Source organism: Littorina saxatilis, linkage group LG5 (assembly GCF_037325665.1).
Source record: "Littorina saxatilis isolate snail1 linkage group LG5, US_GU_Lsax_2.0, whole genome shotgun sequence".
Lineage (NCBI taxonomy): Eukaryota > Metazoa > Mollusca > Gastropoda > Littorinimorpha > Littorinidae > Littorina > Littorina saxatilis.
The window spans coordinates 33664503-33689883 of NC_090249.1; the positions used below are offsets into that span (position 1 = coordinate 33664503).

A 25381-nucleotide genomic window follows, 5' to 3' on the forward strand; every position below is an offset into this window, starting at 1 on the left:
CAAGTCGCGTAAGGCGAAAATACAACATTTAGTCAAGTAGCTGTCGAACTCGCAGAATGAAACTGAACGCAATGCAACGCAGCAAGACCGTATACTCGTAGCATCGTCAGTCCACCGCTCATGGCAAAGGCAGTGAAATTGACAAGAAGAGCGGGGTAGTAGTTGCGCTGAGAAGGATAGCACGCTTTTCTGTACCTCTCTTCGTTTTAACTTTCTGAGCGTGTTTTCAATCCAAACATATCATATCTATATGTTTTTGGAATCAGGAACCGACAAGGAATAAGATGAAAGTGTTTTTAAATTGATTTCGAAAATTTAATTTTGATCATAATTTTTATATTTTTAATTTTCAGAGCTTGTTTTTAATCCAAATATAACATATTTATATGTTTTTGGAATCAGAAAATGATGGAGAATAAGATGAACGTAAATTTGGATCGTTTTATAAAAATTTTTTTTTTTACAATTTTCAGATTTTTAATGACCAAAGTCATTAATTAATTTTTAAGCCACCAAGCTGAAATGCAATACCGAAGTCCGGGCTTCGTCGGAGATTACTTGACCAAAATTTCAACCAATTTGGTTAAAAAATGAGAGCGTGACAGTGCCGCCTCAACTTTCACGAAAAGCCGGATATGACGTCATCAAAGACATTTATAAAAAAAAAATGAAAAAAACGTCTGAGGATATCATACCCAGGAACTCTCATGTCAAATTTCATAAAGATCGGTCTAGTAGTTTAGTCTGAATCGCTCTACACACACACACAGACAGACAGACAGACAGACAGACACACATACACCACGACCCTCGTCTCGATTCCCCCCTCTATGTTAAAACATTTAGTCAAAACTTGACTAAACGTAAAAACACGCTGAGAAGTTGGAGAAGCAAGATTCGAGACAGGGGGAAGAACACTGAAAAGTGTTTGATTTCAATCTCGCAAGATTTATCTCTCCCTGGTGTGTCACTTTTCTAACTTTGATAAATACGGAATCAAACTGAACACCAACTCTCTGTATCAAATATGAGTCAAATAAATAACATTTCATAATTTAGTACAGAAACCTGAATTATCATGAATTTTCTACGAAACCAAAATAAAATAAAAAATATAAAAATGCTGCTGTTCCGATCCATGACTTGAGTAAACCATTGTCAACATGGCTGCCCACAGCAAGCTGACTTCGAGGAACTCCGCTGTTCTGACGGCAGCAGGGCTAGGTCTCTACCTGGCCTACCGACACTTGTCCAGAACAGTACAGCAAAAGAAAGGGTAAGCAGATAAATATTCAGGTACTTTACTACAGATATCTACTCTCAGATTGACGAAAAAGTCGTGGGATGAAACGTGCTTGGAATGGTTCACTGTGCACCCGTTCGGTACTTTGCGTAGCACTCGTCGTCAATGGACCTTGATCCTCCAAACGTACACTGGTGACATTCTTTTGACCATGTGTCGGATTTTTTTAAAGAAAATATTATCACCGTTTTGCTTTTACGAGCAATACAGTACACAAACAAATACTTTGGAATGAGAGATTGCTTGACATTTTGCAAAGAAAAGCTCTCATTGAAGAAGCAAATTCCCCCCATCACTGTCAGTGTCACTATGGGGTGATGTAAGATTAGTACACATGTATATATTCGGTTTGCTGTGTACTCATGGTACATTCAAAAGAGTGTTTGCACACATGCACCGGTCATAACGTCTTATACTTGATGCCACATTGTTATCAAACCATTGTAGTTTACAGATCTGTGGAAGCGTAGGCCGTAGCCTACTTAATTCAATAATTGTAACACTTTGTCAAAATATTTAGTGTGAATTACCACATGAAGTTAATTGACACTTAAATAGAACTTTACAAACTTTGGTTAGCTTTTGGGGTGTGTGTGTGTGTGTGGGGGGGGGGGGGGGGTGGTGAATGTGAGAACGTGGTCATTACAAATTATCAGGCCAATTGAATTCACACAATTAACCCTTCCTTCATGATTTATTTTTCTCTTTTTTTTATTCCAGTGGCAGTGAAGAAGAGATCAAAGTTGTCATTGCACAGGTGAGCTGAGAATAATGCAAAATTGCTGAATGAAAGGTTTTATTCAGTCATATTTCACTTTCAATCAAACAAAGTTATAGATAATGCATGCATGCTTCTGGCTACTGCTGTCCCCACATGCATGCCCACCTTGTAATGGGCTAATTGACCAAAGCATAGGGTTGGTTGTCCCTATGGTGCATGCTCCTTGGTCTATCGAATGCTCCAAACGTGCATCTCTGAAATCAAAATTCATGTTTAAATAAAACATTATTTTACTTGAGTGCAGCTGCAATAGATTTTCTGAAAGTCTAAGAAACAGAGAGATGTACAAGAGGACAAGTCCAATAAAAACGAAAATAATGTAAGCTTGTGTAGTATAAATTTTACAAATTTTACAAAAAAAGAATTTGATTGAGTCTGTCTCATAATTATGAGAATTGTCCAAAACATTGTTTTAAGCAGAAGATTGTCTGGGAACAAAGCATGTTTTTTTTAATTTTAAATTTCGGAAGGTTTAATTGTATATAAGTCATAGATTTGTAAATTGTATTATTATAGATCTGCATTGTGAACCTCTGACTTTGTTAAAACCTTGAGGATTTTTTAAAATTCAGATGATTATCATCAAATGCTGTCACATGAGTGTAATCTGCATGACAAAATCAGATAACTTAATGCCATCTGGATTTTATGTGAAAGTCGGGGGTGTAATTCACCCAGCATGTGTGAACGTAAGGCCTTTTAATATATATGTCAACAATCCTGTGACAGAGCAGTAGATAACTTTTATATGCTTTTTATTTAAATTTACTTTGATTCAGTGCATTATGTTTGAAGATTTAGACAAATGCGAGACTTTCGTTAATTTTGAATCTGGTACACTTTTGATTTTTATTTGGAATACCTGTTTCATTTTTTTGAAAGTTTACTCTGGATGTTTCTCAAGAGAAAATATGTTTACCTACAGATGTCTGTGTACACTAGAGTCGTAGAGAGTATGTCGATCATTCTATAGATGTGAGTGCGTGATAGAGGAAGATTAGCGTGCTTGCTCATCCTTGTCAAAACTTACTATGCACTGTCAGTCTCTCACTAAACATGCACCCAAAACAGTGATAAACTACTTTTGGGATTTTGAAGGGTTATGAATACTATCAACTTCAAATCAGTAGTGCCACTTCAGAACATTGATACTTTCTTATGTTTTCAGCATAACCAGAAGAAAGAAAGAGCTGCTGTTGACAAAGTGTTTATGAGGTAAGCAATCAATATGTATTTTGCATTCATATAGTCCCTGACTATGTCAGTATGTGTGTATGTCACAAGCAGGAATACCCAGCTCTCAATAAGAAATAACCAAATACCTACCCGTATGTAGAGCTTACATGCCGAGTCTCAGTGATTATCAAAAATAATGGTCGAAGTTAGCGGATCATGAAAAATGCGAGCTTCAGCGAGCTTTTTCATGACAGCGAACTGAGAAATGGCAGTTTGAGAAATGGCAGTTTTTATGGTGTTGACAAAAAAAATTACGCTGACACACAGACAGGCAGAATTATATATATCCCTGCAGACTTTTGGTTGTTTCTTTCACAACTTTGATCTTTTATAGTATTAGATTAGCTGATTTGTGTGTGTGTGTATGTGTGTTATTTTTGTTGGGTGGGCACATAAGGAATAATTTTAAATTTTATCTTTTGAAAATGTTATTACATGTACTTGTTTCATGCTGATTTCAGGAGGCTGGGGCGGATTTTAAAGATTCTGGTCCCAGGATGGCTTTCCATGGAAGTAAGGGCTTTGTGTTACAGTGGAACCCCCCTTATAAGACCCCACAATTCATGTTAAGGCCCCCCCAAAAATAGTCTGTTTACGGTAACATAAGCAAAACAAAAAAGGGTCGGTAGGTCGGGATTTTTTTATTTTTTTATTTTTTTTTCAAAAAAACCATTGTTATTTTTTTATTCAATTTTTTTTCTTCTTTTTTTTCTTCCCAAATGCCAAAAAAAGTCTAGGGTCGCGCGAAAAAATAGGGTCGGTCGGGATACCGTAAACAGACTTTTTTTTGTGGCCTAATTATGCCTCACTCCCTTTTTATGCCCTGTTTCGTCAGATTTCTTGTTCATAACCTCTGTAAATTTACCCCCCTTTTAAGACTCACTCTGGGTTCGAACCCCGGACGGGTCATACCTAAGACTTTAAAATTGGCAATCTAGTGGCTGCTCCGCCTGGCGTCTGGCATTATGGGGTTAGTGCTAGGACTGGTTGGTCCGGTGTCAGAATAATGTGACTGGGTGAGACATGAAGCCTATGCCGCGACTTCTGTCTTGTGTGTGGCGCACGTTATATGTCAAAGCAGCACCGCCCTGATATGGTCCTTCGTGGTCGGCTGGGCGTTAAGCAAAAAAACACACAAAAAAACTCGCTCTTTCGACCTGATTTTCTCTTTTATTTTAGGTCTTAAAAGTGGGGTTCAATTGCATTTTGTTTATCTCTCAATCTTCTTCTTACGCAAATCATACAGTGCATGAGCAGCAATCATATACTGTACAAGTGTGTGTGTTTCGGTGTAACTTTAAGGGAACGTTGAACAGGGAAGAGAGACTGCTGAATAAAGTTCCTTATTTGAACATTCACAGCAACATATCTATTCTATACATGTGAATTGCAGGCAAAATAACCTGTTCAATTGATAATTTGCAAGACTGTTGTGTTGGTTGTGTGGATTATGACTTCACCCTTTAGAGTTAACAAAAAGTTTAAATGTAGAAATCAGTAAATCATCTCCTGCCGATTGTTTTTAGGAGGTAAGTCAAAAGTGTGTTGCAAATGCTGTTATGATCTTCAGTATTTCTGGTTCGGAATTTTTGTTTTCTTGGGCAGTTCATCTTGTAGAGTGCTTTAGGTAAATGGCTGTCAATAATTTATGAGGCAGTTTTGTTGCTCAGTCTACTCTAATTCATCATCTTTTTTCTTGTGTTGACAGGCATGGTATCTGGCTCTGGTTGCTTTCTCGCTCATTGCTCGCACATATGCCGATGTCTGGATGATCACAAATGGCACTGCTATTGAAAGGTAAGGGGTGACGGGCGCTGTGGCGGGGTGGTAACACATCAGCCTCTTAATCGGAAGGTCAAGGGTTCGAATCCTGGCCGCGGCCGCCTGGTGGGTTAAGTGTGGAGATTTTTCCGATCTCCAAGGTCAACTTATGTGCAGACATGCTAGTGGCTTATCCCCCTTCGTGTGTACACGCAAGCACAAGACCAAGTGCGCACGGAAAAGATCCTGTAATCCATGTCAGAGTTCGGTGGGTTATAGAAACACGAAAATACCCAGCGTGCTTCCTCCGAAAGCGGCGTATGGCTGCCTTAATGGCGGGGTAAAAACGGTCATACTCGTAAAATTCCACTCTTGCAAAAACACGAGTGTACGTATGAGTTTCAGCCCACGAACGCAGAAGCAGAAGAAGAAAGGTAAGGGGTTAAGATGGAAAGCCCCCCCTTCCCCTCACACCAGAAGGATAGTGTTCCAGTGTATTGCTTGTATTTCAAAATATCTTGCACAATAATTCTACCTGTTGTGTCTCGCTGCAAACACTGTTTGTTATTCATGTTCTTTCAATTTCAGTGCGATCATTGGACGAGATGTCGCTCTCTTCAAGACTTATCTGTTCCAGTTTATCTACGCCATGCCAGTTGTGAGTAAAATTTATTCTGTTTCAATTTGTTGAAAAACAGAATTCTGTACTCGCATGTTTCAGTTCTGTTGTCTTTGTGAGTATTGTGGTTTTTGTTTTTCAATTTCATTTATGATTTCTTGTAAATGCCTCAGTTTCTGAAGTGATTGTAGGAATCAGTTGCAAATAATTCTAGGTTTCATGTAACGCTGATTGCCCTTAATACTAAGTTCGAGCAAGAAATTGAAATTTTGCTTCTGTGAAGTCTTCATTTTCAGAACAAGTAACAGATAACATCTGCAAGGTTGATGGCGAGTAAAGTTGTGAATGTTTTGCAAGAAGTATGTGATTGTTAATACTCTGGAATAATTGATTTTGTTCTCTTTCTTTCAGATTTCTGTCGTCAACAACATGCTTAAGGTAAGAAATCAGCTAAAATTATGTCACTACGTTCATTTTTGTTGACTCACCTGAACAGTCAGCAGTCTTAGTAATGAACAATTTCAGGCCATCCGTACACGAACAAATTAACATTGAGGTTTTCTCAGATGTAATTGAAACGAGACCTTAGCTACTATACACACTTATGTGTTTTGATGACTTCCAGACATTACACTAGTCTGGTTGATCCTTTTCAAATGTTTATGCTGCAAGTGGTTGAGTTCAGGTCGATACATGGGAAGTTATTATTTTGTTGAACATTTATGGAGATAGCGCATCAGATAAATTCTGATTCATATTATGCATGACAAAGGCGAGTCGAACAAATATTTGCTCTTCTTGTAAGTTATAATAAATTGTTTAAGGTAACAGAGAGACAATGTATTATTTTCATGTACATGTGAGATCTCTTTCTCTCAGAGTTGACAAAATTGAGGGAATGTCTTCTGATACCATATAACTGCGATTGCTCATTGATGCCATTGTGGTTCCTTTGCTGTCAAGTGTCATGCTAGATTTATATATATACAGTGGCACCTCTCCTTTATGACCTGAACAATCGGAGAATCAGGTCTTAGAAAGGAGGGCGTCTTAATTTTACAGAGATTATAACCAGAAGATTTGGAGAGAAAAAACAAGTCTGAAACTTTTGAAATTGTGTTGGGGGGTGTGGGGGACGGGATGGGGTATCTTTAAAAGGGGGTTCACTGTAGCCCCAGAAACCATTGATGAAGCATGGATGCTTTGTGTGCTGTTTTGTCGTTTTTTCTACTCAAAGCTTGTTCATGATACGATGTATAAAATGGCATTTGCAGTATGGCCTGAACGAACTGAAGTTGCGGTTTCGCACACAGCTCACACGCCACTTGTACGACAGATATCTCAGGTATGTTCTTGTGAGATACGGATAGGGAGGGATGTAATTTGGAATATATGTTTGTCTTGACTGTCCTGACACTGGTAAAATAACATCAACACTTTTATGATCTTGATGGATTAATAGAATAACTGATAGCCATTAAATTTGTCTTAACGATGTCCTGACAGTATTTTATGAGAGATATGGTTTTCAGTTTTAATAATTTGCTTGAAATTTGACCTTTCAAAATGTGATCTTGCAGAGGTTTCACATTCTACAAGATGAGTAACCTTGACAACCGCATCGCAAACGCAGATCAGCTGTTGACACAAGATGTGGAGAAATTCTGTGACTCTGTGGCCGAACTCTATTCCAATCTCAGCAAGGTGACTTTTTCTTTATAACACTCGCTCTCTCTGCAGACTCTCCTCAGTGTCTGAACACAGCCATGTGAACTCATGCACGCAATACAGATCCCAAGTTTGCTGTGTAAGTCTCGGGGCTTGAAAACATGAATAAACGCATACTTGAAAAATGAAAAAAACGTGTAGCGCTGTGCTGTATTTCAGCTCGCTTTCTTCAGTTAGAATGCAGAGCAATGAGTTTAACCTTACAGTCATAGGACTATTGTATACTTTATCCTTGTCCTCACTATCCATGATTTTAACAGTGAAATTTTGAAAATGAGCTGAGTACATATGTGACCCGTTCTCACAAAAGGGGGCCTAAGTCGGAATTTGGATATTTGGAGTTATGCATATCACTGGAAACTGCATTTAATAAGCTTTAATTTGATACCAAAAAGAAGTTTGTGTGAAAAAAATTGCGGAAGTTAAGTAAGTTACAACCGGACCATGTTCAAGGACGCCATTTTGAGAAAATCGCGATTTTTTCCTTCCCTAATTATAGTGTTGTGAGCGAATTTGTGTCTTTGAAGACATAATTAACACATTTAAATAATAAAACTCAACAAAATATTTCGGAATATGAAAGATTAGGGTATAAAGAGGTCAGAAATGCAAAAAAATGAAAATCACCCAAGTAGGCCCTCACTGCCTTTCCCAGCCGATAGCTCGGAACGGCTCGCTGCGACTTAGGCCCCCGTTTGTGAGAACGGGTCACATATGTGTTCACTTATCTTTGGCAGTGCTTACCATGAAATGCCAGTCTTTTTTCATGTGTTTGTACGTGTGTGTGTGTGTGTGTGTTAGTGTGTACTTTTGATGAAAATGCTCGTTGACATTGCATCTCACTCTGTCTCAGTCTGATTCTAGTTAAAAGCTTTATAGGTATCAGGAAGAAATGATACATTTCTGGAATAGACAGTGCAGTTGAACTCAGCAGAGGGAATTATGTCAAAGTTACCACTACCACTTAAAATCAAAATGTTCTAAGCTATTTCATTTGCAAGAGTGGTTTAGTATGGTTTGTGAAAGATGCTTGCTATGTGGCGATGTTTTTACTGCAAAATCAAGATAAATTTGTCAGAATTGTTGTCAATAAAGCATTGTGTTTGTGAACTTGAATGTGTGTGCAGCCCATTCTTGATGTGATATTATACTCGGTCAAGCTGACCGGTGCCATTGGAGCTCAGGTGAGTAAAGGCAATACGTTTGTTTGAGAAAAAAAAATTGGCGAAAAGAAAGATGGAGCGTAAAGTGATGTTTAAAAGACTACACAGAGAGTGAAAAAAGAAGGGTATAAAAGCAGGATTGCCATTAAATTAGAAAGCTTCAAGTTTAGCATTACATTATTGAAATTCAAAAGAAGCAAAATTTCATCTGGATTAAACTTAATAAAGAAGTGCTACGGATAAATGTAGCATTGGGGGCAGTCTTAATTAATTAAATTACTGGCCGTAAAGTTAGTGCCAGGATGAGAGCTTTCTCAGTGAGATTAGCTCATGCTCACACAAATAGTTTTATTCTGTTCACAAATAGCTGTTCTTTAGGAATACTTCGAAAAATCTTCAAGTGACCTCAAGTGATTTGAGAAGACAAAGGTGATATCACACGTGACACGTTCATGTTACATGTTCATGTAGTTATTTATATTTTATTCATGTATAAATTGTCTTTTATTTGCGTGCAGGGACCTGCTTACATGCTGTTGTACCTGGCTTTTTCTGGTGCTGTTCTGACCAGGTAAGGCTTCAGTATAGATCATTCTTCAGGCAGTGTCATTTCATTTGACAATAACAATAACAACCCTTTATTGTCCATTAAAATGAATACATTTAGAATGGAAACTTGTCTTCATCATGTCTATTCTGACTGTAAACGATTATAAAATACAAAAAGAGACAGTTTGACAGGAATTCTCCAGCTTTCATGATATACATATCAAGAGAAAGTCTTTAGGTACTGAATATGACAAAAAGGATTGTCTGTTGCAAGGTTACGTCGCCCCATTGGACGTTTGACAGTGGCTGAGCAGAAGTTGGAGGGAGAGTACCGCTACGTGAATTCCAGACTCATCACAAACAGGTCGGCATCTTTTTATTCATAAGAAAAACAATGAAAATCAATACCTTTTTTGTGTATATTTGCTGTCATCTCTAATTTGATCTAACAAGCTTCTTTTATTATGTATCTGTTTGCCTGAAAATTGAATATAATGTCTGTCGTAGGATGTTTATGGCAATTAGCTGCACTCCAAACATACATGCATCTTCCTTATTTGAGAAAAGAAAGTCAATAACACGAAAGAACTATCAGGCTAATTGTTTGTGTCATTTAGAAGAAAAGGGAAAAAAGAAGGCATTGGTAAAGCCATGTTGTTGAATTTTTGATTCCTTAAAGAGTCTTAAACTTTATTTTGTTCCTCTAAGTTATGGGAACACAGAAGAATAAAGAATAATTGGCTCACAGAAATGCAAGTCCTTTAGCTCTATGTTTGCAATTAGTGTACAATTGTAATTCATGGCAGGTATTCTTCCAGTATATGCCGGAAATCTGGATTCAATTATGGCCTCTTTTTTTTTCTCTCTTTTTTTGTTTTTGTTTGTTGTTGGTTCGGTTGAAGTTCAGGATTCATGACAGTTTTCAGTCCCACCCATGGTAATTGTTTCTGGTTTCAGTGAAGAGATTGCTTTCTACCAGGGACAGAGAAGAGAACAACACATCATCATTGCCACATTTAACAAACTGGTGAGTGTGCCTTGACAAACACAAACAGACAAACCAACACACACACACACACACACACACACACACACACACACACACACACACACACACACACACACACACACACACACACTCACTCACACCAATATTCCTTTTTATGTTCTTCTCTGTGTCTGTCTCTGTGCACAGACACATGTGAATCGAGGCACACATGTAAGCAAGCATGCACATGGTTACGCACAAAAACACCCACAGACAGACACACACACACACACACACACACTCACACACGCATGCCCGCATGTTATTGAACAGACAGGTTTGCTCAGTAATTCTTCACTTTTTCTTATCTGAGTACTTTTCTTTTTCTGACACTTTTTTACATTTAGTCAAGTTTTGACTAAATGTTTTAACATAGAGGGGGAATCGAGACGAGGGTCGTGGTGTATGTGTGTGTGTGTCTGTGCGTGTGTGTGTGTAGAGCGATTCAGACTAAAGTACTGGACCGATCTTTATGAAATTTTACATGAGAGTTCCTGGGTATAAAATCCCCAGACGTTTTTTTCATTATTTCGATAAATGTCTTTTATGACGTCATATCCGGCTTTTTGTAAAAGTTGAGGCGGCACTGTCACACCTTCATTTTTCAATCAAATTGATTGAAATTTTGGCCAAGCAATCTTTGACGAAGGCCGGACTTTGGTATTGCATTTCAGCATGGAGGCTTAAAAATTAATTAATGACTTTGGTCATTAAAAATCTGAAAATTGTAATTAAAATTATTTTTTTTATAAAACGATCCAAAATTACTTTTATTTTATTCTTCATCATGTTCTGATTCCAAAAACATATAAATATGTTATATTCGGATTAAAAACAAGCTCTGAAAATTAAAAATATAAAAATTATGATTAAAATCAAATTTCCGAAATCGTTTTAAAAACAATTTCATCTTATTCCTTGTCGGTTCCTGATTCCAAAAACATATAGATATGATATGTTTGGATTAAAAACACGCTCAGAAAGTTAAAACGAAGAGAGGTACAGTAAAGCGTGCTATGCAGCACAGCGCAACCGCTACCGCGCCAAACAGGCTCGTCACTTTCACTGCCTTTTGCACTAGCGGCGGACTACGGTCATTGTGAAAAAATGCAGTGCGTTCAGTTTCATTCTGTGAGTTCCACAGCTTGACTAAATGTAGTAATTTCGCCTTACGTGACTTGTTTCAATCTTGTAGGTGAAACATTTGCGCAACTTCATCTTCTTCCGTCTGCAAATGGGATTCCTGGACAACATCATTGCTAAGTGTAAGTCACCTTTTTGAGCTAAAGAACAAGGTTAGATCGACGTCTTGAACGGTTTTGATGATGTTTTGTTTACATACACATTGTCAGCTATAATTGTAATGAGCCTGAGTAAACAGTAATTAAACTGCCCTGCCTAGTTTCACCTACAGGTATACCACTGTCTAGCTTTATCAGCCCTGGACTGGATAACAACTGCACTATTATTCATGGCACTCCCATGAAATGTAAACTAGGTCAACCATATCTGAGCTCATGCTACACACAGATCCACCAAAGTGGAAAGCTCATGTCTGTGTGATCAAAGTATGATCCATGGTGTGTGTAGAGTAGAACAGAACATTGCAAAATTGGCATTTAATATGTACGTGAGGACTCTTCTGTTATTTTGTGTGCGCAGACGTGGCAACCGTGGTTGGATACCTGGTGGTCAGTCGACCGTTCCTCAACATCGCTCATCCGCGACACTTGCACTCTTCACACAGTGAACTCTTGGAGGTGAGTAAGAGATTCTGAAAACAAATTGTGAAGCCAACAGGTGTTGCAAAAGTTGTTGTAACGCTCAGGTTCATTTTGTAATGAATCTTGTAAAACTGTTGTTGTGCTTGGTAATTTTCACTTCTGTCTTATCACCAAATACTCGGTGTACCAGCAGTGTACAAGAGAATGTTTCGAACAAGTTTTGCTTATTTTAAAGAATTGTAAATTTTAAGATACTTGTACATAAGCAAGCTTTATATGTTATATCCATGAATGAACACTGGTTGTGTCTGCTCAACACATTTCAAGCAGCAGCTCAGTCAGTTTCTGTGGCCAAATACTGGCTTTGCAAACAATAGTGGTACATGTACTGCCGAAAATGGTGAAACTCAACTGCGTCTTTTTCTAATTCATTACTATGAAACTTAATAAGATTACTGCCAAAAGAAGTCAGAATATAGTCACATTATGAGTTATCTCGGAAGTAGTCTGCTGAGAGTCAACAGTAACAGTTATCTCCTCCAGAAATAAAGTGACTAATATATTTGTCATATTGAATGAAATGCTGACAAGACATCTGTTGTGTGTGTGCAGGACTACTACAAGAGCGGACGTATGTTGGTCAAGATGGCAGAAGCCATTGGCAGGATTGTTCTGGCTGGCAGAGAAATGACAAGACTGGCTGGGTAAGATTGTTTTACTCAAAGCATGTGCAGCAGTGTATTCAATGCAAAGAAGCGCCGTCTGTGTTTGTCGGCCTCGGAGCAACAGGGTTAATGTGTATATCAAAGAGTGCAGTCTGTGTGTGTCAAACAAGTGAAATGTGTCTATGAAAGCATTCAGTGCAATCTACAGTGGAACCCTCTTTTAAGACCGGCACGGTTGGCCTAGTGGTAAGGCGTCCGCCCCGTGATCGGGAGGTCGTGGGTTCGAACCCCGGCTGGGTCATACCTAAGACTTTAAAATTGGCAATCTAGTGGCTGCTCCACCTGGCGTCTGGCATTATGGGGTTAGTGCTAGGACTGGTTGGTCCGGTGTCAGAATAATGTGACTGGGTGAGACATGAAGCCTGTGCTGCGACTTCTGTCTTGTGTGTGGCGGGCGTTAAGCAAACAAACAAACAAACAAACAAACCCTCTTTTAAGACTGCCTTATTTGATAACTTCCCCCTTAAAGGACATTGCTTATTCATATTTTCTGTCTTTAACTTCTGTACATTTTCCTCCATTTCAAGACTCTCCCCTTTTTAAGACCTGATTTTCTCAGATTTTGTATGTCCTGAAATGGGGAGTAAACTGTACATCAAAGAGAGAAAAAGAGTGTGTGTCAAATTAACAATTGCTGTCTCTGTTGACAGGTTCACAGCTCGAGTGACGGACCTGATCAAAGTGCTGGATGATCTGAACAACGGCCGCTACGAGAGAACAATGGTCACTTCCAACGGGCCCAAAAGTGAGTCATTCTCACAACTTTAATGCAGTATTCTTTCCTTTGTGAGACTTTAAAAGGCAGGGAGAAGCGCCTGAAACGGATGGAGCTTTGAAATGGAGAGAAATGGACAGATTTCATGAAGTTGAAATCTTAAGAAATAAGGTCTTGAATAAAAAAAAGTCTGTAGAGGGACCGTGCTGTACCAGGCATGGGAATTGTCCGCTGAACGGCGGATTTCCGCCGAATTTTTTTTTTGTTCCGCCGAAAAAGCAAACGTGTCCGCCGAAAAAATAAAGGAGGGAGGCACACAAAAAAAGCACCGGTTACTTTTGCCTTTGCGCAAAAGCCCGCAAAAACTTTCCGTACTTTGTTCACGCACTGCTACCGCCCGCCTCAGTTACTTGAACTTTTATGTTTGAAAGTAAACCAGATTGCACAGATTGTGTTACAAGTTACATTTTCCTGTTTGTCTCAACAGATCAATTGTTTAACAAACTTAAACCATATAATATAATGTATATATATTTTTTTTCTTCAAAAAAGCAAATATTGGTACTGATTCTAAAAACAGAATTTAATGGCAAACTTGGAGCTCAGATGACACCAGATTGCACCATCTGGGTTCTTTGGAGAAATTTTTTCCGGGGGGGGGGGCCATGCCCCCGGACCCCTCTAGTAAGACTTGACGCTTCGCGTCTTCAGTTATAAATTTTCAGCCTTTTTTACAATTGTCAATTCCCATGCCTGTGTACTCATGAAGCAATCAGCGCAAACAAACTGTACAATTTCTTTATGTTTTTGTGTCTGAGATACTTTTTTGTGTAATGGTCTGACAGTGACAATGTGTTATCATGGACACAATTATATTGTAGTCATGTGGAAGAAACGTCAGAGCTAATGGTAGTAGTTACCACAAATTCAGATTCAATTATTGTTAAGTGATCAGAGTGTCATAGGAATAAGCCAGTTGGCCAGCTGTCTCCAGAAACAAAAACTTAACTTGGAGGGTTTTTTACGGTGTTTTTTATGCTACAGCTTTGAAACTTGGATTACCTTCGGACATGGTGAAAGTTTTGCATGACAAAAACAATGCTGACAGACTTACTGACTACTAAATTTGTGTTGTTGTCCAAAGTAACTATAGCAGACATGATTGCTTAAAACAAAAGCAATACCTTACAATATTGGAAACTGCACCCTTTGTTTACTGTGAATGCAGTTGTGATAAATGTATGATATTTTGGCACAGGCGGTGTGAAAGAGGGAAGTGTGAAGCTGAAGCCTGGTGCCGGAAAACTCATCTTCAAGGACTATGTCATCAAGTGAGTAGCTTTAGATACAGTGGAACCCCCCTTTTAAGACCTCCAAAAATATGAGAAAATCAGGTCTTTAAAAGGAGGGGGTCTTAAAATGGGGGTAAATTTGCAGAGGTTCTGAACAGAAAGTCTGAGAAAACAGGGTCTTAAAAGGGAGTTCCACTGTAGCTTCAGATAAACATTTTGGCGTTCAACTCAGAAGCACTGTTTTATGTTGGCTTTTGTGTGAAAGCCCTGTGTTCTAAGCCTTTCTCACTTTTGCTTTGTTCAGATGTTGTTTGGCCAGATTGTGTTCTTTATTAAGTCTTCAAATTTATCTCAGCTTTAGTTGGGACTGTTTCTTTTACTAGTTTTAGAGTCTGTTTTTGTCAAAAACCATAGGTGATTGTGAAACAGATGCACTTTTGTGTTTTTCAGAAGAGCGTGTCTCATGTGATGAGCATCGTGATCTCTATGTACTTTCTGAAATTGAAGTTTTTAGGTTAGGTAGCTGTACTATGAAGAACTGACATTTTTAAGGCACACTTCACTACACTGTGAAATCAGTTAGGTTCACCATCTCAGATCCGGCAAGGCTTTTACATGGGATAGGACCGTCCCTCCACTTTGTCACATACCAGGAGTGTGCCTTTAAAGTAAACAAATGTGAACTTGGAGATTTCGCGTTTCAGGTTCGACAAAGTACCCTTGGTGACTCCAAACGGAGATGTCCTAATCCCTGAGCTAAGCTTTGAGGTAAGGATACACCTTCTTCTTCTTCTGCGTTCGTGGGTTGAAACTCCCACGTACACTCGTGTTTTTGCACGAGTGGAATTTTGCGTGTATGACCGTTTTTACCCCGCCATTTAGGCAGCCATACACCGCTTTCGGAGGAAGCATGCTGGGTATTTTCGTGTTTCTATAACCCACCGAACTCTGACATGGATTACAGGATCTTTTCCGTGCGCACTTGGTCTTGTGCTTGCGTGTACACACGAAGGGGGATAAGCCACTAGCAGGTCTGCATATAAGTTGACCTGGGAGATCGGAAAAATCTCCACACTTAACCAGGTGGCCGCGGCCAGGATTCGAACACTCGACCTTCCGATTAAGAGGCCGACGTCTTACCACCCCGCCAAAGCGCCCGTCAAGGATACACCATTTCATTTTTGTTTTTTTGTTTTTTGAATAGCTGGCGAAAGAAAGTGGGTAGTTTTTACAATGGGCAGGGCAAACTTAATAAGACTAATTAGGTGTAAGCAATGCCAATAGTTCTTTTGTTTTTTACTGCAACAATATCTCATTTAATTTGTCCCTCCTTTCACTCACATAAGGGAAACAACTCTAGTTTTGGATTGCAGCATATTGTGTTTCCTTCTTTCATATTTGTCCACATGCAATAAAGTACTAGTCAATTGACCATTTTGACAGAAGACAGCTTGGTTGTGCTGTGAAAAATGTAATCAATCAAACGTCTCCCAGAGAGTGTGATTGATCATTTAAAATGTTGATGCATTGTGATTAACCTGCACTTGTTCCTTTTTGTATACATGCAAACACAAAGGTTTGTGGATAAAAGCATACAGGCAAAGACATGCCCTCAAGTCCAAACAAGTGCACACTGACTCGCGGAAATGGATGCAGACAGACACATGAACACAAACATGGGTAAAAAACTAAACAAACATAAAAACCAACCTATGGCAGTTTTGTGCACTCTAGTCTTCTCGTATGCTTCTGTGTTTATCATGCAGACATGTTTGTCCATCAGGTGAAGGCAGGCATGAATGTTCTGGTGTGTGGCCCCAACGGCTGTGGCAAGAGTTCACTCTTCCGTATCCTTGGAGAGGTCAGTTAAAATAACTCTTTTGTGTTGAATTTTTAAGTTTTATTTTTAGTACATCATACATGTACCTCTCAAGAGAGCAACCAAAGGTATTCTTTGCAGGTGTTCCTTTAGGGCAGGAAATATATGGGGACCTGTTAATCAAGTTTATTAGAGAAGGTGTACTACATTTGGAGAGGAAGTGTCGTCTCATTGCCGGGTTTTGCATTACAAGTACTGCATTTGAATACTGTGGTTGTTTTCTTTATTGTACTTTGTCATCTGCAAGCTGAACTTGTTCTGAGACTGCAGAAGGAAAAGGAGAAAATACACTCAGTGCAGATAGTTTAAAACTGAAACTGTGATACACTCTGTGAACTTTGGGGCATCATGAGATCAAGTGTCATTTAATAACTGTGATACACTCTGTGAACTTTGGGGCATCATGAGATCAAGTGTCATTTAATAACTGTGATACACTCTGTGAACTTTGGGGCATCATGAGATCAAGTGTCATTTAATAACTGTGTACACAATTTCAAGATGAAGAAACTGTAAATTCAGGTGTGCAGTTTGTCAAGGTTCAGAGTTTCAAGGTTCAATGTTTGGTCAAAATTTACAGTTTAGAGATGTCACACAATGATTCTGATGAATTAAAAATATCTTGTGTACAATGAATTAAAAATATTTTGTTTACAACTGATTTTTGTCTTCTCGTCTTATTCAGTTCTTGCCTAATGTCTGTGCTATGCTTTTTTCAGTTGTGGCCCCTGTTTGGAGGAACGCTGGTCAAGCCAGAGAAAGGCAAACTGTTCTACATTCCACAGGTCAGTAATCTTGGCATTAGCAGCAACAAGGATTCCGATCGCAAAACAAGTTAATGAATACTGTTTCAGGTGACAGAATGAAAAGGATTCCGATCGCAAAACAGGTTAATGTAAGTGAATACTGTTTCAGCTGACAGAATGAAAATGAAAATACTTGGACAAATGACTTTATTGCTATGGAAGACAGAATAGAAGTGTTAGAGAAACTTAGCAGTAAAGAAGGAAATTGGTACCAAATTTAGTAAATTGATATCCGCAGGATTTTGTTTGTGATTTGTTTTAGTGCACTTGCTTACTGCAGAAAAGATCAAATGCTTCTCACACCAAGGTAACACTTTTGCTGGAAATTTGATGCCAGGTTTAGATTTAACTACCCCCCGCGGGTTAGGGGGAGTCCCATATTGGTTGGGACGAGAAAGAATTTACCCGATGCTACCCAGCATGTCGTAAGAGGCGACTAATGGTTCTGTTTCTCCTTTTACCCTTGTTAAGTGTTTCTTGTATAGAATATAGTCAATGTTTGTAAAGATTTTAGTCAAGCAGTATGTAAGAAATGTTAAGTCCTTTGTACTGGAAACTTGCATTCTCCCAGTAAGGTAATATATTGTACTACGTTGCAAGCCCCTGGAGCAATTTTTTGATTAGTGCTTTTGTGAACAAGAAACAATTAACAAGTGGCTCTATCCCATCTCCCCCCTTTCCCCTATCCCATCTCCCCCCTTTCCCCGTCGCGATATAACCTTGAATGGTTGAAAACGACGTTAAACACCAAATAAAGAAAGAAAAGAAAGAAAGTTTAGATTTAGCTCTGTTGGTTTTGTAGCTTTATTAGATTTAACCCCTGAAGGGTTGATTTTGTGTGCTGTTTTCAGTGGCATGTGGTTTGAGTGCATCTAAGTGTACCTTAAAGGAGCCCGTGATATGTTCTCCTTCAGACAGTTTAATTTGTGTCTTGTGTTTGACAGAGACCCTACATGACAGTGGGGACGCTCCGAGACCAAATAACATATCCAGACTCGCACGATGAACAGCAGAGGAAGGGAATAAAGGATGAGGAACTCGCTGACATCCTTAACAAGGTCAGTCAATAGTTAAAGAGAGGAATGATGTGTGTTGAGAGAGAGAGAGAGAGAGAGAGAGAGAGAGAGAGAGAGAGAGAGAGAGAGAGAATAACAAGTCGCGTAAGGCGAAAATACAATATTTAGTCAAGTAGCTGTCGAACTCACAGAATGAAACTGAACGCAATGCCATTTTACTCGTAGCATCGTCAGGCCACCGCTCATGGCAAAGGCAGTGAAATTGACAAGAAGAGCGGGGTAGTAGTTGCGCTAAGAAGGATAGCACGCTTTTCTGTACCTCTCTTTGTTTTAACTTTCTGAGCGTGTTTTTCATCCAAACATATCATATCTATATGTTTTTGGAATCAGGAACCGACAAGGAATAAGATGAAAGTGTTTTTGAATTGATTTGGACAATTTAATTTTGATAATAATTTGTATATATTTAATTTTCAGAGCTTGTTTTTAATCCGAATATAACATATTTATATGTTTTTGGAATCAGCAAATGATGGAGAATAAGATAAACGTAAATTGGGATCGTTTTATAAATTTTTATTTTTTTTTACAATTTTCCGATTTTTAATGACCAAAGTCATTAATTAATTTTTAAGCCACCAAGCTGAAATGCAATACCGAACCCCGGGCTTCGTCGAAGATTACTTGACCAAAATTTGAACCAATTTGGTTGAAAAATGAGGGCGTGACAGTGCCGCCTCAACTTTCACGAAAAGCCGGATATGACGTCATCAAAGACATTTATCAAAAAAATGAAAAAAACGTTCGGGGATTTCATACCCAGGAACTCTCATGTCAAATTTCATAAAGATCGGTCCAGTAGTTTAGTCTGAATCGCTCTACACACACACACACACACACACACGCACACACATACACCACGACCCTCGTTTCGATTCCCCCTCGATGTTAAAATATTTAGTCAAAACTTGACTAAATATAAAAATGAAGCGTAATGGGTGGGGGTTGGAGAGGGAGACTAACTGCTTCAGAACGTTTTTAGATTATACATTGGTCTGTTGTATTGCTATATTCTAACCTAGTGTCTAGTGTAGGAGTGTGTTTGTGTCTGTGTCAGCATGCTTATACTTGTTTGTGGGTGTGTGCATGATTCACACGTGCACAAGTGTGTGGGTGGGAATATATGAATGTAAGTGTGTGTATAAGCGTGTCTGTTCAAGCTTGTGCAATTTTAGGTGTGTTTTCACACAGTGTATATACTTACGCAATATAAGGGATGCGTCTCATCACAAAGGTGAAAGTAGATGTCCTTTGTATCTTCAGATTCATGCAGTTGCAATCAGTCTTCATCACGTTTCTCTGTTCACAGGTCCAGCTTGACTACATTCTTCAGAGAGAGGGTGGCTGGGAATCTGTTCAGGTCAGTTTTGTCTTCCCATTGACCCCTCTGATCTCTTTATTATATATCCATTATCTAAATATGAATTATATATCTGTCAGTCAAAGCACACTCTTGACCTAGCTGCAGCCAATCATTTACCACATGTCAGAAATATTCACAGTTGAAATGTTGTCGAACAAATTCTCACGCATTGTTTCCTGCTGAAAATGCATTTTTCCCTGCTTTGCTTTTTTAACGTTCCAGAGAGAGTGACAGATTCAGAATGACATTAAACAGAGAGGAAATGACGTATAGGCACATTCAACACAGGGTCAAAATAAGTGACACAGTTTTACTTGATTTTTCATGACTTTGGCTCCTCGGAAATTGGCGTATGGCTGCGTAACTGGCAGGGTAAAAACGGTCATACACGTACAAACCCACTTGTTCAAAAACATGTGGGAGTTTCAGCCCATGAACGAAGAAGAGATTATTTGACAATGTAATATGTTTAATGAGCCAAAATGACACTGAGAGAGTTGTTGGTGCCTAATTGGAGCAGTATTTTCTGATTTCTGATTTTCTGATTTCTGATTTTCTGATTTCTGATTTTCTGATTTCTGATTTTCTGATTTCTGATTTTCTGATTTCTGATTTTCTGATTTCTGATTGCAAGCATGACCGTGACATCTGTACATAATAGTTCATCATGACGCATCCCAAATCTGAAATGTCATGGTGAAGCTAGAATTACCAAGACTTCGGCAACTCTGTCAGGGTTATCATAGGCTGTGGATGAGTTGTGCCCCTTGAAGCTGAAGCAAACACGGCAATTTATAACTCGGTGGCACTGCTCAGTGTAGACAAGTGGAAGGTGACAAATCACCATAAAAAAATGAGCTCAGATGTTCTTGTTTTCAAGAGAAAAAGGCAAAATATTAAGCAGACACTGCCCTTTAAGCTGTAGCAGGGCTGTGCTTTTCTTCTCAGTACAGTACACAGTTGCCTTTTGATTGATGACTCAATAATTTTGAGCTGCACCCTCTTCATATGTTCATTGGATTTTGGGTGTTGGTGATGTTTGTTTAGGTTGGGCGGTTGTTTATGCTGTAAAATCTATGCAGAATGGTTTTCATATTTTTGTACTTGTGTGTATTTTCAGGACTGGATGGATGTGCTGAGTGGAGGGGAGAAACAGAGAATAGCTGTAAGTTTCAGTAGAGATATTTGTATGAGTAAAACGTTTGCACAAGCATGGAACCGAAATTCTGCGTGCAGGGGGGGGGGGGGGGGGGACGAAAGTAGTTGTGTGTGTGAGTGGAAGGGGCGATGATGGAGGGTTGGGTGGGTGAATTTTAGGGGGGACGAGAGTTATTGTGTTGTGAAATGTGTCCTTTTGAGGGGTTTAATTCGATGTGAATAGCTTGCATCCAAACTTAATAGATTCAGCATTTGAGCCATCATGGGCTTGAATAGAGATATAGGTTTGATAGATTCAAAGGGCACTGAGATTTGTTGTGAATTTCTTTGTTTCCATGTATTTTAGATGGCACGACTGTTCTACCACAAGCCCCAGTTTGCCATCCTTGATGAGTGCACCAGTGCTGTCAGTGTGGACGTTGAGGGCTTCATGTACCAGTACAGTCGTGAGGTTAGTGTGTGTGTCCGTTTAGTGTGTGTGTTTGTGTGCGCTTTGTGAGTGGGAGTGTGTGTGTGTGTGTGTGTTTGTGTGTGTGGCACATACGTGTGTCTTTGTCTCTATGTGTGTGTGCGTATGTGTGTGTGTGTGTTTGTGTGCGCTTTGTGAATGGGAGTGTGTGTGTGTGTGTGGCGCATACGTGTGTCTTTGTCTCTATGTGTGTGTGTGTATGTGTGTGTTTGTGTGCGTGCATGCCTGAAAATGTTTTAATGAAATGTTTTATGTAAGTTTCTTAACAGGTATTCATGTAAATGTCAGCATGGAAGTACATTTGTAAGTGTCATGCTTCACATCATGGTTTTGTAAGGTTGAACATTTTAGGATGTGAATTCATAACTTTCATATCTTTTTCAGTCTCAGTTTATATCAAGTATTCTACAGTGTAACTGTAAGATCTTAAGCATTACGTTTGTCACAGTTAGAATGAAGTTTTTAACAGTGTGTTGATGCTGTTTTTCACACCAGGTGGGAATTACACTCTTCACAGTGTCACACAGAAAGTCGCTGTGGACTCACCATGAGGTAAGTTATGTGCAAGCTTGTTTATGAATGTTTGTGGTGGCTTACATGCTTCGTACCATCAGTTTAGCTAAATCCTATTTCGACTGATTTGTAGAAATAATTCTAATTCATGGGGTAGTGCATTCATATTGCTCCTGATTTTGAGAGAGAGAGAGAGAGAGAGAGAGAGAGAGAGAGAGAGAGAGAGAGAGAGAGAGAGAGAGAGAGAGAGAGAGAGAGAGAGAGAGAGAGAGAGAGAGAGAGAGAGAGTGTATATGCATGCATGCATATATGCATGCATGCATGCATTTGAATAAATAACAATACACCATGAACAAACACACAAGAGTATGCTAATTTATACAACAGGCACTGAGATAGCAGGGTGTATTTCAATAGAATTTCCTTATAAACCCTTACAATTTTTTTTTAACTCATCCTTTCTTCTTTTTCCAGTACTACCTGAAGATGGACGGTCGAGGCACCTACGAGTTCAAACCGATTACGTCAGATACTTCTGAGTTTGGGTCTTGATCATCAGTGGTTTTGTTAGGAGCTGTGTGTGTGTGTGGGGGTGCATCTACTGTGTGTCACACTTTGGCAGAACTGTGATTTTCATGCTCTGTACAGTGCACAGAAAAATTACAGTACTTTTTGTATAGCGCGTTGGCAGTTTTGTTGTTGTTGATTATTTAATCGCAATTGTGGGGTTTTGTGAAGTGTTTTTTTTAGAGATGCACTCACAAATATTGAGGAAGATGATATAGAAAACAAAAAATAAAGCAAGCAGACAGACAAACAAACAAACAAACAAACGATCAACAGAGAAAGAGGCCAATCACATTCTGAAGCTCTTTCCTCCAAACCCAAGAGGAGAACAAATACACCAACCACCGAACAAACAAAAGCAAGCAGACATACAGACAAACACATGCAAACAACCAAACGAGTGGAAGAAGCCTATTACATTGTACACCCTATTGTCCAACCCTCCACACCGCTAAGCATATGCACAATCAGTCAATTTGTTTTTGCTAGGATTCACCAATGCACACACACACACAAACATGTCTTCATGTGCCATCAAATCTGTTCCAAGACAACAGAGACACTCTAAAAATATGTTAAACCTTTGTAACAATTGGTTTTATGTTGGTGAACCCTTCTACTGATGTTGCTTTATGTGAAGTTATTTGTGTTGATTCAAATCAAACGTAATAATCAATGTTATCTTTGGATATATTATGGTTACTTTTTATGTCAGAAGTTATGCACATTGATTGGTTAAGTTGTGAGGAACAAGTGTTATGTTCCAGATTGATGTGTGTACAGAACGATTTTGCATAATCTGAAGTACAGTTACTTTTTTTCATAAACTTATTTATACCGGAGGAAAAAGATATGTGGAAGTGTTCATTTGTTTTTATGCTCTGTGGGTGTGTATAAGTGTCTTGAGAGAGAGAGAGAGAGTGAGCGATTGAGTGTTTGTGTACGCTAACGAGAGAGAAGGAACAAGAGAGAAGCAAACATTGTATGTTGGTTTTACTAACAATTTATCGTGAACACTCTGTGTCTCCACTTTGTTGTCACAGTTAATTGATGTTACTTAATATCTTGTAATAGTGTTGATGTGCTGATTCGAAATTCCACTTCTTGCGAGTAGCATGTTGTACACCAAGATTACGTTTTCCCCTTTGCTCATCCAACATTGATCTATATATGTCTTCTTTTTTTTTTTTTAGATCCACAGGTCAAAATGGTTGTGCCTTACATTTATATTAATGTTTGCTTAACTCTTCAAAGTAAAAATTTGTTTTCAGAATTAGCTGTGCACGTACAACTATGTTTACTAAAACAAGCAAACAGCTAGTATCAAAAGTACCTGTGATGGAAGGACATCCTTTGGATCTGCCACAAGTGTCCCTACATTGCAGGTAGCCTGTCATAACAGGTATATTTTGGTAAAGATAACAGAGAGCCAACAGGTGTTCTTTCAAGGGGAGGAGGGGGGGGGGGGGGGGGGGCTTTGCATCGCAGATATTACTTTAATTTCAAATTAAAAGTCATTATAAAGTAATTGTAGATATTTCACTTTCACTTACATTTTTAAAGCAACCATTGGATTTAAAATCATAGGTCATGATTTTATTTGCGTTTTGACCAAGAAAGCTCTGTTGATATTGGTTGGCTAAGATTGTTGCACAAATAAAACCCAGAAAAGTAAGTTGATAGAATGTTTCATTCTAGACTAAATGAAAGATTGACAGTTTTTGTAAAAGATTGTTGAATTGTTTCTGTGTTAACTGTGCTAAAAGAAAAGGTGGGGAGTTTTGAAGAAATTATATATGGTTGTGCTTGATTGAACATGAATCAAACTGTTTTATAGCACACATGTACACAATTAATGAAGCTATGACAGAGCTACTCTAACCGACATTGTGGGCGTTGCTGGTTATTTGGTTTAACTACATGTATCTGTTTTAAATGTGGGTATAACAAGGTTCTAGTGAATGTTTTTGTTTTGCCAATACCATTGGCTTTTATGCTATATGGCAGATTAAATTCTTGTTCTTGTTCTTCCTAAATTTATATATTTTTTAATATTTGTAACTATCTGATGATTTGCACTGGTCAATGCCAGTTGAAATGCGGAAGTGCTAGAGAGTATGTAGTTACTTCCCTTGGGTCAGTTTTGGAACAGATTTTGTGTGATAGGCTCCACATTTAACGTTGTTCCTTGCATGACACAGATCTCTCCCCTTATGCTGTCTTTTCTTTGCTCCTGAAAAAAAGGCATACAATTCAGACCCCTCGAAACCAGAAGACTTCTAATATCTCAACATGATCATTTCACTTGGACATGTTTGACTAACCGGTGTTTTTTGGTTAAAAAGGTCACTTCTTCAGGTGGCCAATATTCTGCCAATGGGGAAAGTATAGATCAATGTTGTGTTTATTTATTGTAAGATAATGAATATGTTGTGTACATTTGCTTCAGATGTATATATGTTTAATTAATATCATAAATTTGTAAATGCTGGCATAATAAACTTGTAGTCCTGTAATCTATGCAGTGTGTGATTAACTGGAATTACAGAAATTAATGATGAATCAGAATAGATCTCGTTTTGACTTTGATAAAAATAAAACAGAAAATCAGGTTATTTTCTGCTTTTCTTAGTGTGTGTGCGTGCGTGCACCTGTCTGTGTGTGTGTGTGTGTGAAATGACAGGTGTTTGCGTCTGGGCTATCTGAATAATATTTTCACAACCAGAACTTGCTTAGTACCAAAATATTTCCATCAAAATGTTCCTGTAAAGGGATATGGACAAGTATTAACTCATTTACTGCATTTCTGAGATACATTGCACCATGATTACTTCACTCAAGGACTGGGTGGCCGAGTGGTAACGCACTTGCGAGAGGTTGCGAGTTCGACCCTGGGTCAGGGCGTT

General features: G+C 38.7%; 1 protein-coding gene across 1 annotated transcript; it reads left to right on the forward strand.

Annotated features, from left to right (window-relative positions):
* The first annotated feature begins 1132 nt into the window (after positions 1-1132).
* LOC138966937 (ATP-binding cassette sub-family D member 3-like) lies at positions 1133-25090 on the forward strand. Its single transcript, XM_070339341.1, has 27 exons — positions 1133-1276; positions 2024-2060; positions 3253-3299; positions 3782-3833; positions 5029-5117; positions 5670-5739; positions 6112-6138; positions 6975-7045; positions 7281-7404; positions 8556-8612; positions 9110-9162; positions 9415-9504; positions 10098-10167; positions 11384-11453; positions 11851-11948; positions 12525-12616; positions 13288-13382; positions 14611-14683; positions 15349-15412; positions 16428-16505; positions 17243-17308; positions 18274-18387; positions 19715-19765; positions 20889-20933; positions 21273-21377; positions 21891-21947; positions 22383-25090. Exons 1-27 carry the CDS (start codon positions 1164-1166, stop codon positions 22458-22460), a joined length of 1986 nt encoding a protein of 661 aa, XP_070195442.1. The 5' UTR covers positions 1133-1163; the 3' UTR covers positions 22461-25090.
* The last annotated feature ends 291 nt before the right edge of the window (positions 25091-25381 follow it).

Bases quoted from the DNA above. Each gene is read 5' to 3' on its own strand.
- LOC138966937 (XM_070339341.1), top strand. From the start codon at position 1,164: ATGGCTGCCCACAGCAAGCTGACTTCGAGGAACTCCGCTGTTCTGACG. The intron at 9,163-9,414 runs GTAAGGCTTCAG...GTCTGTTGCAAG, and splicing joins TCTGGTGCTGTTCTGACCAG to GTTACGTCGCCCCATTGGAC. The intron at 15,413-16,427 runs GTAAGGATACAC...TTTGTCCATCAG, and splicing joins TCCCTGAGCTAAGCTTTGAG to GTGAAGGCAGGCATGAATGT.